This window comes from Lepidochelys kempii, chromosome 3 (assembly GCF_965140285.1).
Source record: "Lepidochelys kempii isolate rLepKem1 chromosome 3, rLepKem1.hap1, whole genome shotgun sequence".
NCBI classification, from domain to species: domain Eukaryota; kingdom Metazoa; phylum Chordata; order Testudines; family Cheloniidae; genus Lepidochelys; species Lepidochelys kempii.
In genome coordinates this window covers 142772618-142785107 of record NC_136382.1, presented here as the reverse complement: position 1 = coordinate 142785107, position 12490 = coordinate 142772618, and the positions used below count along the sequence as shown (strand labels likewise).

General features: G+C 44.1%; 1 protein-coding gene across 6 annotated transcripts in view; it reads left to right on the top strand.

Moving 5' to 3' along the window:
• SMYD3 (SET and MYND domain containing 3) overlaps nucleotides 1-12490 on the top strand; it is a 658827-nt gene that overhangs the window by 363881 nt on the left and 282456 nt on the right. The window contains exon 1 of one of the 6 annotated variants that reach the window (XM_073338297.2): nucleotides 6169-6290. The exons of the other annotated variants lie outside the window; for them this stretch is intronic. Coding sequence (XP_073194398.1) covers nucleotides 6246-6290 — 45 coding nt within the window. The 5' untranslated portion in view covers nucleotides 6169-6245. Of the gene's footprint in view, nucleotides 1-6168; nucleotides 6291-12490 lie in introns of those variants that run through there. 6 annotated transcript variants of the gene reach the window in all.

Sequence of the window (12490 nt, the reverse complement as noted above, 5' to 3'; positions counted from 1 at the left end):
GATTTTGATTCTTTCTTTTATACCTCTATCACTAGCCAAGCAATAAGAATACACCTAAATTCTTAGAGTATAGGCCTTTACAGACAGACCTGAATATCTATATCCTAACACTCTGTTTTAGCAACTGCCAGTATCCAACTGCACCTGTGTATAGGTAACAAGTCCTTGTGTGTCCTATATATTCAGTAAACATGGTTAATTGAATGCCACCATGTCTGTGTGGTTTCTTCATATTATGTTTGTTTTATAAAGAGAAAAATACATAGCTGTCTTCTCTCAGAATTACCTTCCATAATATGGAAGACAAGACACTGTCTTTGTTTTGACTTAAATATTCTTGTGCTTTATTTATAGTGATGCATTTAAAAGATAGAACACCGAGAACCGTTGATGCCCCGAATTGTTTGCTTTTCCCACAACTGACTCTGGGCTATTTTTCTACACAATCTGCAACCCTCTTTCTCAACTGGGCCCCAGTCCTGCAAAAACTTATGCATGTGCTTCACTTTACATGATGACAGAGACTGCTACTCACAGTGCATAACAGGAAGCATGTGCATATGACTTTGCAGGATCAGGGTTCTGCTTTGTAAGGCCTCTGCTCTTTCAAATTTCTGTTTGAGAGCCATTTCTACTACAGTGCCTGGAAGAAATGAGTCAACAAAGGCGTTTAATTTTTAATGAGAAAATATTTATTTTTGCTTTCGTGTGCCATGCCCTAGCTTTTACCACACACACCCATAACTGTATTGGTCACTCTTGTTCTTCCTCTCCCAGGCCCCTGCTTAATGTTTTGGTACCCCTTCATTGCATCATGTCTGAACTCAGTCTGTAGCTCTTGAGGCAAGGATCAAGTCTTGTTTGTTCTGTGAAACCTTGAGCACACTTTTGGGTGCTGTAAAGTAATTCGTTAGTATCTACCTCTCTAAAGTTAAAATTTCTTTATTAGAGAGGCTAGTACTAAATACACAGATGCCTGCTCCCTCCTTACAATACGCCTTGTGTTTTGAGGATAAAATCTGCTTGACCCAGTTTCTGGACACTTAAAAGTAAGCTGTTCTTGAAGCCTGTCAATGAGAAGTGAGGTCTCTTGGTGTGAAAATCCTCCCTTTCTCATATACCTGCTCAGTGAAGTTGCTAAGTATTTTAGTTTGTTCTCTAGTCTTTGATGTTGGATGTTTTCTGCTTTGGAGGAGGTGGCCCTGGGAACTGTCTGAAAGGTGAAATTTCCAATATAGACTCAAGATCAGGAAATGATCCTCTTTTTTGTTAAAGTTTTATTACCAAAATTCTCTGCATATGGCATTCACCCAAGAGTTCTGAAAGAACTCAAATGTGAAATTGGGGAACTATTAACTATGGTTTGTAACCTGTCCTTTAAATCAGCTACTGTACCCAGTGACTGGAAGATAGCTAATGTAACGTCAGTATTTAAGAAGGGCTCTAGAGGTGATCCTGGTAATTACAGACCGGCAAGTCTAACGTCAGTACCGGGCAATTTAGTTGAAACAATAGTAAAGAATAAAATTATCAGACACGTAGAAGAACATAAATTGTTGTGCAAAAGTCAACATGGTTTCTGTAAAGGGAGATCATGTCTTACTAATCTATTAGAGTTCTTTGAGGGGGTCAACAAACATGTGGACAAGGGGGATCCAGTGGACATAGTGTACTTAGATTTCCAGAAAGCCTTTGACAAGGTCCCTCACCAAAGGCACTTACTTAAATTAAGTTGTCATGGGATAAGAGGGAAGATCCTTTCATGGACTGAGAACTGGTTAAAAGACAGGGAACAAAGGGTATGAATAAATGGTAAATTTTCTGAATGGAGAGGGGTAACTAGTGGTGTTCCCCAAGGGTCAGTCCTAGGACCAATCCTATTCAACCTATTCCTAAATGATCTGGAGAAAGGGGTAAACAGCAAGGTGGCAAAGTTTGCAGATGATACTAAACTGCTCAAGATAGTTAAGACCAAAGCAATCTGTGAAGAACTTCAAAAAGATCTCACAAAACTAAGTGACTGGGCAACAAAATGGCAAATGAAATTTAATGTGGATAAATGTAAAGTAATGCACATTGGAAAAAAATAACCCCAATTATACATACAATATGATGGGGGCTAATTTAGGTACAACTAATCAGGAGAAAGATCTTGGAGTCATCGTGGATAGTTCTCTGAAGACATCCACGCAGTGTGCAGCGGCAGTCAAAAAAGCAAATGGGATGTTAGGAATCATTAAAAAAGGGATAGAGAATAAGACTGAGAATATCTTATTGCCCTTATATAAATCCATGGCATGCCCACATCTTGAATACTGTGTACAGCTGTGGTCCCCTCATCTCAAAAAAAAATATACTGGCATTAGAAAAGGTTCAGAAAAGGGCAACTAAAATGATTAGGGGTTTGGAACGGGTCCCATATGAGGAGAGATTAAAAAGGCTAGGACTTTTCAGCTTGGAAAAGAGGAGACTAAGGGGGGATATGATAGAGGTCTATAAAATCATGAGTGGTGTGGAGAAAGTGAATAAGGAAAAGTTATTTACTTGTTCCCATAATATAAGAACTAGGGCCTCCAAATGAAATGAATGGGCAGCAAGTTTAAAACAAATAAAAGGAAGTAGTTCTTCACTCAGCGCACAGTCAACCTGTGGAACTCCTTGCCTGAGGAGGTTGTGAAGGCTAGGACTATAACAGGGTTTAAAAGAGAACTGGATAAATTCATGGAGGTTAAGTCCATTAATGGCTATTAGCCAGGATGGGTAAGGAATGGTGTCCCTAGCCTCTGTTTGTCAGAGGATGGAGATGGATGGCAGGAGAGAGATCACTAGATCATTATCTGTTAGGTTCACTCCCTCTGGGACACCTGGCATTGGCCACTGTCGGTAGACAGGATACTGGGCTGGATGGACCTTTGGTCTGACCCACTATGGCCATTCTTATGTTCTTATATATACTAGAAAGCAGCAGGGGCAAATCATTTAAATTATTTTGCGCTACTACCAAGTTCTAGCTTTTGTGCCTTTTTTGTGGGGGATTTTGTGAGAGTCAGAACACAGCCATGCCTCTATTATTACACATGGAAAAATAAAGTTGCCCAAGGCAGGACCAGGGTCTGCCAAGCTAGACTCAGACTCGGCCGGAGCCACAGGCTAAGAAAGCAAAATTAAGCAAAGAAACCCTCTCTGGGGTCTCAGGGTTTATTTACAAGTTTTCTTGGTACAGCCAAAATAAAATTCTTTGGCCATCCGCTTCATGTAGCTGATCAGTCTTTACATGCCAAAGCGTATAGTCTGAACAGGGTGCTCTTCTTGTGTCTCCAGGACGCGGTGTCCTGGCTTTCTGGGCAGGCTCTTTAAGGCTCTAAATGTACCAATATTCAGCTTCATTACCTCGAGTGCAGGTAAGAAACCTAAGGTTTGCTCAGTTACCCTCAGCTCAAGGATATGTTTGAGATGGGAGTTGAGAAACCCAGTCTTGAACCCACCGCTGAGTTTAATCCCAAACTCTCCATCCTACTGTTTGGTTTGGAGGGCCCTTCTTTTAGGGGCAACATAAATCATGTCAATCAGGGTCTCCCATGGGACAGTGAAGACTCTGTACATTCCATCATGGTACCCAACCCAGCGCCTTGTAATTGATCATGTTCTTCTTGTGTTAAGTACCGGGTTGCTCCATCCTTGCATCCCATTCTGAGCATGTGTTACTTTTCATGCTGCATGTGATTTAAAAGTAGATCTGTGTAATCAAATGCCATAAACTACATTCACTCCTGTATTTTATGAAATGCAACATGCGTTTAACTTTTTGCTTTCTTTGTAGGTAAGTAGCTGTTTTCCTCCTTTTTGTCAGTCCATTGCTGGTAAGTATATCCTGTATATTACATAAAATTAAATTGATCTGCTATTTTATGTCTTTAAAAGGGCATCATCTATCTAGCCATTAAAAAAGTGGTTTCAGATGATCCACCTGTCTCTAAATTGTTGTAAAATCACATTTCCTACTTTTCAAAGTGTTTCCCCCTAGTTCTTTGTGAAAGGCCCACACAAATAAAAGGAATGAGCCAAGGAGACAGAAAATAGTAGAGCTGATGAAAAAACAATTTTTTTCGGTTTGGTGGCTGAACCAAAAAAAAAAAAAAATCTGTTTCCAATCAAAATGGAAATGTTTTGATTTTTCTCACTGAAACATAAAAAGAAAAAAATGTATGTTTCAGATGGAAGTAAATGTTTCATTTGACCTGAAACAGTTTTATTGTTTTAGGTTTTTGTTTTGTCAGGTTTTGGGTGTTTTTTAAATCTTTAAAAAAAAAAACAAATCTAAATTTCAAAACAAAACGTTGTTTTGAAACAAAAGGTCAAAACATTACATTTTGAAAATGTCAAGCCAGACCATTTTGATGTTTGTGAAATTGTTGTTTTCAGTTTTGAGTCAGCCAAAACTATTTTCTGAATTTAACCCAAAACACATTTTTGGTGAATTAACTATGTAGCAGAAAATTTTCACCCAGCTCTAGGAAACACTGAAATTGACTATTCACAAAGTCGTCAAATGAGATTTCCATCCTTCCTGTTTCCTCTACCGATAGTAATGTTAGAGGTTACTTGTAACTGTAGCACATGAGGATGCCAGACAGGTATGTGTAATCTCCTGGTGTTTCTCCAGAGGTAAAAGTAAGCTGGTACGCCCCGGTACGGTGTACCAGTAAGAGCCAGTGCGCCTTACCGGGACCAGCTTTCCCAGACAGCAATTTAAAGCCCTGGGATAGTGGCGGCCGGGCTGCAGCGAGGATTTAAAGGGCTCCGGAGCTCCAGCCGCTGCTATTGCCCTGGCCCTTTGAATCTCCACCTGAGTGCTGCTGCCGAAACCCTGGGGTAGCTGCGACGGGGCTCTGGCGGGAATTTAAAGGGCCCCGGAGCTCCAGCCCCCGCTACCGCCCCAGCCCTTTAAATCCCCATCGCCGCTACCCCAGGGCTCGGGCAGCAGGGCTCAGGTGGTGATTTAAAGGACCCCAGAGCTCCAGCTGCTGCTACCCCCCCGGGGCCCTTTAAATCCCCGCCTGAGCCCTGCTGCCCGAGCCCTGGGGTAGGGGTGGGGGGCTCTGGTGGTGATTTAAAGGGCCCCGGAGCTCCAGCTGCCGCTACCGCCCCGGGCCTTTAAATCCCCGCCGGAGCCCTGCTGCTGAAGCCCTGGGGTAGCGGCGGCTGGAGCCCGGGGCCCTTTAAATCCCGACAGAGCCTGGCCGCCGCTACCCCAGGGCTCGGCCAGCAGGGCTCAGGTGGGGATTTAAAGGGCTCGGGGCTCCGGCACCCGCTACCACAGCAGAGCCCCAGGTCCTTTAAAGCTCTGCCAGAGCCCCGGGGTAGCGGTGGCAGCCGGGATCCCCCAGGGCTCCTCAGTGATTTAAAGGGCCCAGGGCTCCTTTGCGGTAGTGACAGCTGGAGCTCTGGGCCCTTTAAATCACCCCTGAGCCCCAGGGTTCCCAGCCACCTCTGCAGCTGGTAGCTCGGGAGTGATTTAAAGGGCCCCAGGCTCCCAGCTGCCACTACCGCAGCTGGAGCCCTGGCCCTTTAAATCAAGATTTAAAGGGCCTGGGGATTTAAGGCCCTGCGTCTTCCGGTTAAGGCCATGCCTCTTCTAGTTGAGGCCATGCCCCCTGCTCAGGACTCCGGCATACCGGTAAGTCCTCTAACTTACTTTCACCCGTGTCTCTCTAACATTTAGAAGTATTGTTGCTTGTAGTCTGGGGGGAATTTCTCAGAATCTCCTCTGCTCCTGCTGTGCTCTGACTTGATAGATGACCCTGTATAATAGTAGACTATCCTAAAATAAAACTGATGTCCAATATGTAGCGCTGTCTCACCTGTGTGGATTCTGCATGTCTTTTTTGAATATTGGCCAAGCAATCTTGATAATGAAACATCCATTATCAGCTTTTTCCCCACCACCCAACCCCTAGTCTCTCCAGAGACATGTAACACTTTTTCCTGTTCCCCAAAGGTTTGGAATTTTCTAATTACTGCACATAATATGCTGTTTCTTGTGGTCCCAGCATCATGGTGGGCCCTTTCAGTGCTTTATAGGGATGCTATTTTGCATGTTTGAATGCCTAAAAAAATTCACTGCATTTTATTTTATTATTTTCTCAGGTCCACTGTTTTCTCCTTGAGCATTTTTCTTTGGATTTTTCTGATTCCCACTCAGCTGATTAGACAACTCAATCCTTCTCAAGTCCCCTTCTCAAGTCATGGTGGTCCTTTCTTCCATCTTTTCCGTAGCTCGGACAACATCTGTAAGTTTATAATCTCCTCTATTTCTGGTTCTAGTCTCTCAAATGTATGTGCCAGACCAGTAATTTAAGTAGTTTAATTTTTGATGTTGTGTTGTTGTTGTTGTTTTGATGGGTAGGTGGTAGCAATGTGACCTCTTCCAGAGGTGTTTGTCTCTAGCACTGCCTGTGCTTTGTGATCTTTTGTGGTCTGCCTCTGCATATTTTCACCTGGTTTTGACTCTTGGATCAGCTATGGGTTTCTTCCCAAAGATTTTCATAATTTTTGTGTGTGTGTGTGCAAGAGTGATTTAGGTTTTGCAGTGGGACTTAAAGATTAGCAGAAAGAGAGGGAACAAATGAGAAATTGTGCTCTGCTTTTAGCATGCATTCTCAACTTGGGGATTGTGAATAGTCTTCTTTTTGTATGTCTAGATGGCGGGGAGAGGATCCTGAATGTTTTTCAGTTATAACATTGAGTCTTGCTGCAGATCAGGGTGAGAGCCACCGCCTTACTACATATTAAAGGGCCTTTTGTGGATCTTTTCAGGAGCATTGTTAGGAGAGGGTGATGTGGTACAACTCATGCCGGTATGATGAGACACCCACAAGGACTGGGCTCTTCCCCAGCTAAGCTGATGCTTTCCTTCATTCAAAGCAAGTTACTGTATAGAGGAAAGGCTGGCCTTACCATGAGGTGAACTTAGACGGCTGCCTCAGGTGCCAGACTGTGGGGGGGCGCCACTAGGACCCAGAATATAGAAAATTGTGTCTGTTGCTGGTGCATATGTATTCTCTCTGCTCTAGATGCACAGAGATGGTGCAGTGCTGTGCTGGAGGAAGGAGGGCACAAGAGACATAACAGGCAGGCAGGCGAAAAGGTGAAAGGGAATAACAGAAAGCAGTGGGAGCTGCAGGGAGAGAGAGGAGGAGGAGCCTCTTATGTACCTCTCTAGCACCCCCAGGAGGCTGGACTGATTAACGCCAGCTTCTCAGGGAGCTTCCTGTTTCCTGCTGCTTCCCTGAACCCACTTGAGGAGAACAGGCAGTCAACTGAAGTAGTAGGAACCAGTTAGGCCCTTAAGACGCTGATATCTTCCCTCACGCAGGCCCTGCTACCGGCCTGCTTATTTGTCCCCTTCAGCTGAGTGTTGAGAGCCACTATAGCTGGCACAGAACAGCAGTCATGAGTGAAAGAAGGCAGCATTCAGCAAAAGAAAGAAAGCAAAGGAAGCTTTTCTGTCTAAGCAGGAAGGAGCTCTCCTGAGATACATAGACACACATGTTCACAGTGAGCCTTCCGGCCCCAGTGAGGATGTGAGTGGTGAGGAGATGCCTGATCTTCCAGTTAGTCAGAGTGTAGGTGACCCGGCAGCTACTGCAGCATCCATATCTCCATCTCAAATGGATGTAACCATGCACATTCCTGAAGAAAAGTGTAGATCAGAGAAGAGTGTGGTGGAGGCGCAAGAAACAGCTGCTGCTGAATTTAATTCCTTAAGTCAAGAAGATCCAGGACTGTGGACCCACTTGAGCAGTAGCCTGAGGGACTTCCTTGTACTGCATGGGCCACAGCAAGGGAAAAACTTCATGTTCCCCAAAGACAATGAAAATAGAAGTTTCCATGCAACGCATTACTGGCGTGAAATTCCCAATGGTGACAAAGTGGAGAGGCCATGGCTTATGTACTCAAAAACCCAGAATGCTGCATATTGTTTTTGTTGCAAACTCTTCCAGTCTAATGTTCCAGCCACATTGGGTTCTACAGGAACAAAGGACTGGAAAAATCGGGCTAGAAATCTGGCATGCCATGAGAAGGCAGCAAATCACCAGAGAGCCTTCCATAGGTGGAAAGAGCTTGAGATGAGACGAAGGTTAAAGGCCACCATAGATGATCAGCATCAAGAGAAGATTGCATCAGAGTCTCTTTACTGGCAAAATGTTCTAAAAAGGCTCATTGCCATTGTGAGAATGCTTGCTACCCAAAACCCAGCACTGCGTGGCACTTTAGATCAGCTGTATGTGCCAAACAGTCCTTAAAATTGTGGAGCTGATGGCTGAATTTGATGCTGTACTCCAGGAGCATCTAAGAAGAGTCATCACCCAAGAAACGTACACACACCACTACCTTGGAAAAACAATTCAAAATTAGATTATACAGTTCCTGGCAACAAAAGTCAAACAGAAGATTGTGGCAGATCTGAAGTCAGCAAGATTATTATGTTATTTTTATGTTATTCTGGACTGCACACTTGACATCAGCCATACGGAACAAATTACTTTAATGGTGCGTTTTGTAACAACAACAGAACCTAGGGAAAATGTCCCTGCAATGGTGACTGTCAGAGAGCATTTTCTAGAATTTATTGACATTGATGATACTACAGGAGCTGGTATGACAAATGTGCTTCTTAAAAAGCTGGAAGATACGGGAATTGCGATCGCTGACATGAGAGGTCAGGCCTATGATAATGGTGCCAACCTGAGAGGAAAGAACAGAGGAGTGCAGACATGGATCCGAGAGTTAAACCCTTGAGCTTTTTTTGTCCCATGCAGTTCTCATTCATTGAACTTGGTGGTCAGTGATGCAGCATCAGCTTCTAGTGAGGCTGTTGAATTTTTTAATGTAATTCAAAGCATTTTTCTCTGCATCAACTCATCAATGGCAAATTTTGAAGCAACATCTGGAAATATCCTCTCTGACACTGAAACCACTGAGTGCCTCACAATGGGAAAGTCGAGTGGAGGCGGTAAAGCCTATCAAACACCAAACTGGGAAGATAGATGATGCCATAGTTGCCATTATGGAGGATAATGCTATGACAGGAACTGTTCGTGGGAGAACAGTGGCAGAGGGAAATGGAATCAACAGAAACATACATAACTTCAAATTTCTGTGTGGCTTAGTGTTGTGGCATGGTATACTGTTTGAAATAAATGTTGTAAGGAAGAGACTCCAAGGTGTTGACCTTGATATATCTGGAGCAATGGAACAACTGGAGAAAGCAAAGTCCTACCTACAGTCTTACCGGTCAGATGAGGGATTTCAAAATGTTCTGAAGAGTGCACAGAAGTTGGCAGAGGAACTTCACACTGAAGCTATTTTCCCACCCATTCAAGAATACAAGAGTCACCGAAGAAGAAGACATTTTGATTATGAGGCACAGGATAATCCCATAAGAGACCCAAACAACAATTCAAAGTTGAATTCTTTAGCCAGGTGCTAGATTGTGCAGTACAGTCAGTTGAAGAATGTTTCAGGCACCTCAAGGAGCACAGCAGTATATTTGGGATATTGTATGATATTCCAAAACTCCTCACTATATCTGAAGAAGACCTATACCAGCAATGCAGGGCACTAGAGACAGTGTTGACACTTGATGACATGCGCAATATTGATGCAAGTGATTTAGCTGATGAATTGAAAGCCCTTTCAGGATACATTTCAGCAGGATCAACTCCAAAGGCTGTTCTGGAATATATATGCACAAATAAGATGACAACCTCTTTCCAAATGCTTTTGTTGCTCTGGGCATACTTCTGACACTTCCTGTAACAGTTGCCAGTGGAGAACCAGCTTCTCCAAGCTGAAGTTAATAAAAACACATCTATGCTCCACAGTGACACAGGAGAGGCTGGTTGGTCTTGCAACCATCTCAATAGAGCATGAGCTGGCCCAGACTGTGGACCTTCAGCAGGAAGCAGTTCAAATTTTGCAGCCAAGAAGGCACGGAAAGCACCACTTTGATTATTCAAACAGATAAAAATGCCAGTGTTTACTATGCAGAGAAGAAAAGTTACATTTGCTGTTCAGGCTTTTGAAAGTTAAGTGTTACTTAAAATTTTTGAACAAGGCATTTTAAGTTGTTAGTTCTCCTTTATTGGGGTAGGTAGCGGAGCAGTACCATGAGAGGAGTAGACCAGGAAGAAGGCAGAATTGAGACCTTTCAAAGTTTTGGCCCAAGCGAGAGGACATGGGGGCATCATTTGAGCTCCACACCTGAGGTGCCAAAGTGTTGTGGGCTGGCCCTGTATAGAGGAGTGAGTCTGTCTGTCTGTGTAATAGAGAGGGAATAGTTGGTATAGAGATCTGTATGGTAGAGTACAGATGAAAATAAAGGGAATTCTTTATTGAGGCCACCGGACACACTAGTTCTCTTTGGCTGTCTGGCTTCCAAACTAAGTACTCAAGATCTCAAGTCCTGACCTAGATTGAGAAGGGTTGGCAGGTACATAAATAGCTCTTCTATCTCAGAACATCATCAGCCTTTTTGTATGCATAGGTTACTTGCATAAAATCTAGAAAAAGCTTGTGCTAATTGACTTGAACGTACATTAGTTTAGTAATGACTTTTGTTCACAACTGAATGAGGTTCTGATATATATTTTCAGTACATTATACTTCTTTCTTCCAGGAGAAAGAAATATCAAAGATAGCCCTAGTACTCTTTTGCAGACATTGCTGGTATTATTGCTTTCTCAGAAATATGTTGTGCTCAGTTATGAGCATTTTGTTTTAGAAGCATTATTTTCAGGGGAGCTGTAAAAAAATTATGGTGCCATACACAGGTTCAACAAAACTTCCATTGAGGTATTATTCAGGTGATACCATGGTATGAGACTGAAAGTGTCTCTTCACAGCACAGTTAGCTCAAGTTTTAACTTGAGTGTTACCCCTAACTGGTCTCCCATCCACATGCAAAAATCTCTAGCTCATGTAAAGTGGTTAAACTCGAGTTAGCAGTGTCAACATTGCAGTTCAGGCTCACAAGCCTCGGGAGGTACGTGAGCTTCAGAGCCTGAGCTGCAACATCTATATGGCTATTTTTAGTTTGCTAGCTTGAGCCCGGCTAGCACATGTCTGTGTACCTGGTCTGGGAGTATAGACGTACCCTCAGGTGGGTGAGTTTGTGACAGATTTCTGTTACCAATCTGCCTGAAGCATCAGGTGATTAGGCTGAGTCCGCAGGATTGTTAGGGGAGGAGATGAAAGAGCACACCAAGTGACTAAATTATAAACCTTTATTAAATATTAAAATAACAGTGGAGAGTGCTGGGGGTTCCCCACATCACTCAGGGGAAGGAAGAAAGCGTTAGTGCCCCAAGCCTTAACCCACTTTCATATTCACACACGTACTACACAAGGCTGGCCAAGCCTGGGTGTAACGTAAGAAGAAGAGGGGGAAGGTTGGACGGGAGTTCTGTCCCGTGCATGGATCGTCCAGGGTCCGCTGTTGATCTCCAACTTGCTTCAGCTCTTGGGAGGGTTTTAAGTCCTGGGTTCTTCTGGGGGCGTTTCGTCCAGGGACCTTTGTTCCCCATGCTCTTTACATCACAGTTCAAACCGGCCTTCCATAGCTTCCTCAGCTTTCCCAAAACATATCGGCTTCAGGGCCGTGAGACGGTTATTTTTCCCTCGTTGACCTTGTTGTTTGACTCCTTTTCACGGCCCTTGCAATTTTGTTGAGCAACTCTCTTTTCTCACAGCTGGTCGGGGGGGGAGGGTGGTGGACTCCCCCCCTTCTTTCTTGGCAGGTAGCATAGTGTGTGCAATGGCCTTGGGCTGGAGTCAGCTCCTTATCTTCTTTTTTAGCTGGAACATCAAGTTAACCTGTTCTTTTCTCCTTTCCTCCCCCTCCGGCCTTTCACCGCCTATAAACAAACCTTTCGTTCCAAATTCATACCTTTAACCCTTCCCGAAATTTTTTCCAATACATACAAAAGCGTTAGCAACATATGAGGCGGGTGTTTACCCAGGGGACCCACTGGGCAGGGCAGCTATATTGTGACAAGTTGAAACTTGACTGCTCAAGTGATGCTAATGCTCGAACTAGTGATGCAATGGGGACGCAGTAGCTCAAATTACAGTAAATCCTTGGCAGCTAATCCAATCCAATCCAATGCTTAATTTGTAATGAAAGAGACGCTCAAGCAATTTTTTTACATTCATAAATAAGGCTACGATTATGTCATAGAGGTCAGGGAAGTCACGGAATCTGCCAGCCTCCCCGCAGCTCCCAAACCCTGCCCTGGTTGGGGGGACTCCACAGCTGCCCAGCTGCAACAGATGGCAGGGGGACCCTCTTCAGCTGCCCAGCCATGTTGGGGAATGCCCCTGCAGCTCCCAGCTGTGGAAGGGGAACCCCACAGCAGCTCAGCCCCCATAGGCGGGAGGACCCCGGAGCTTCCACTTGCCACAGGTGGTGGAGACCCCCCAAGAGCTC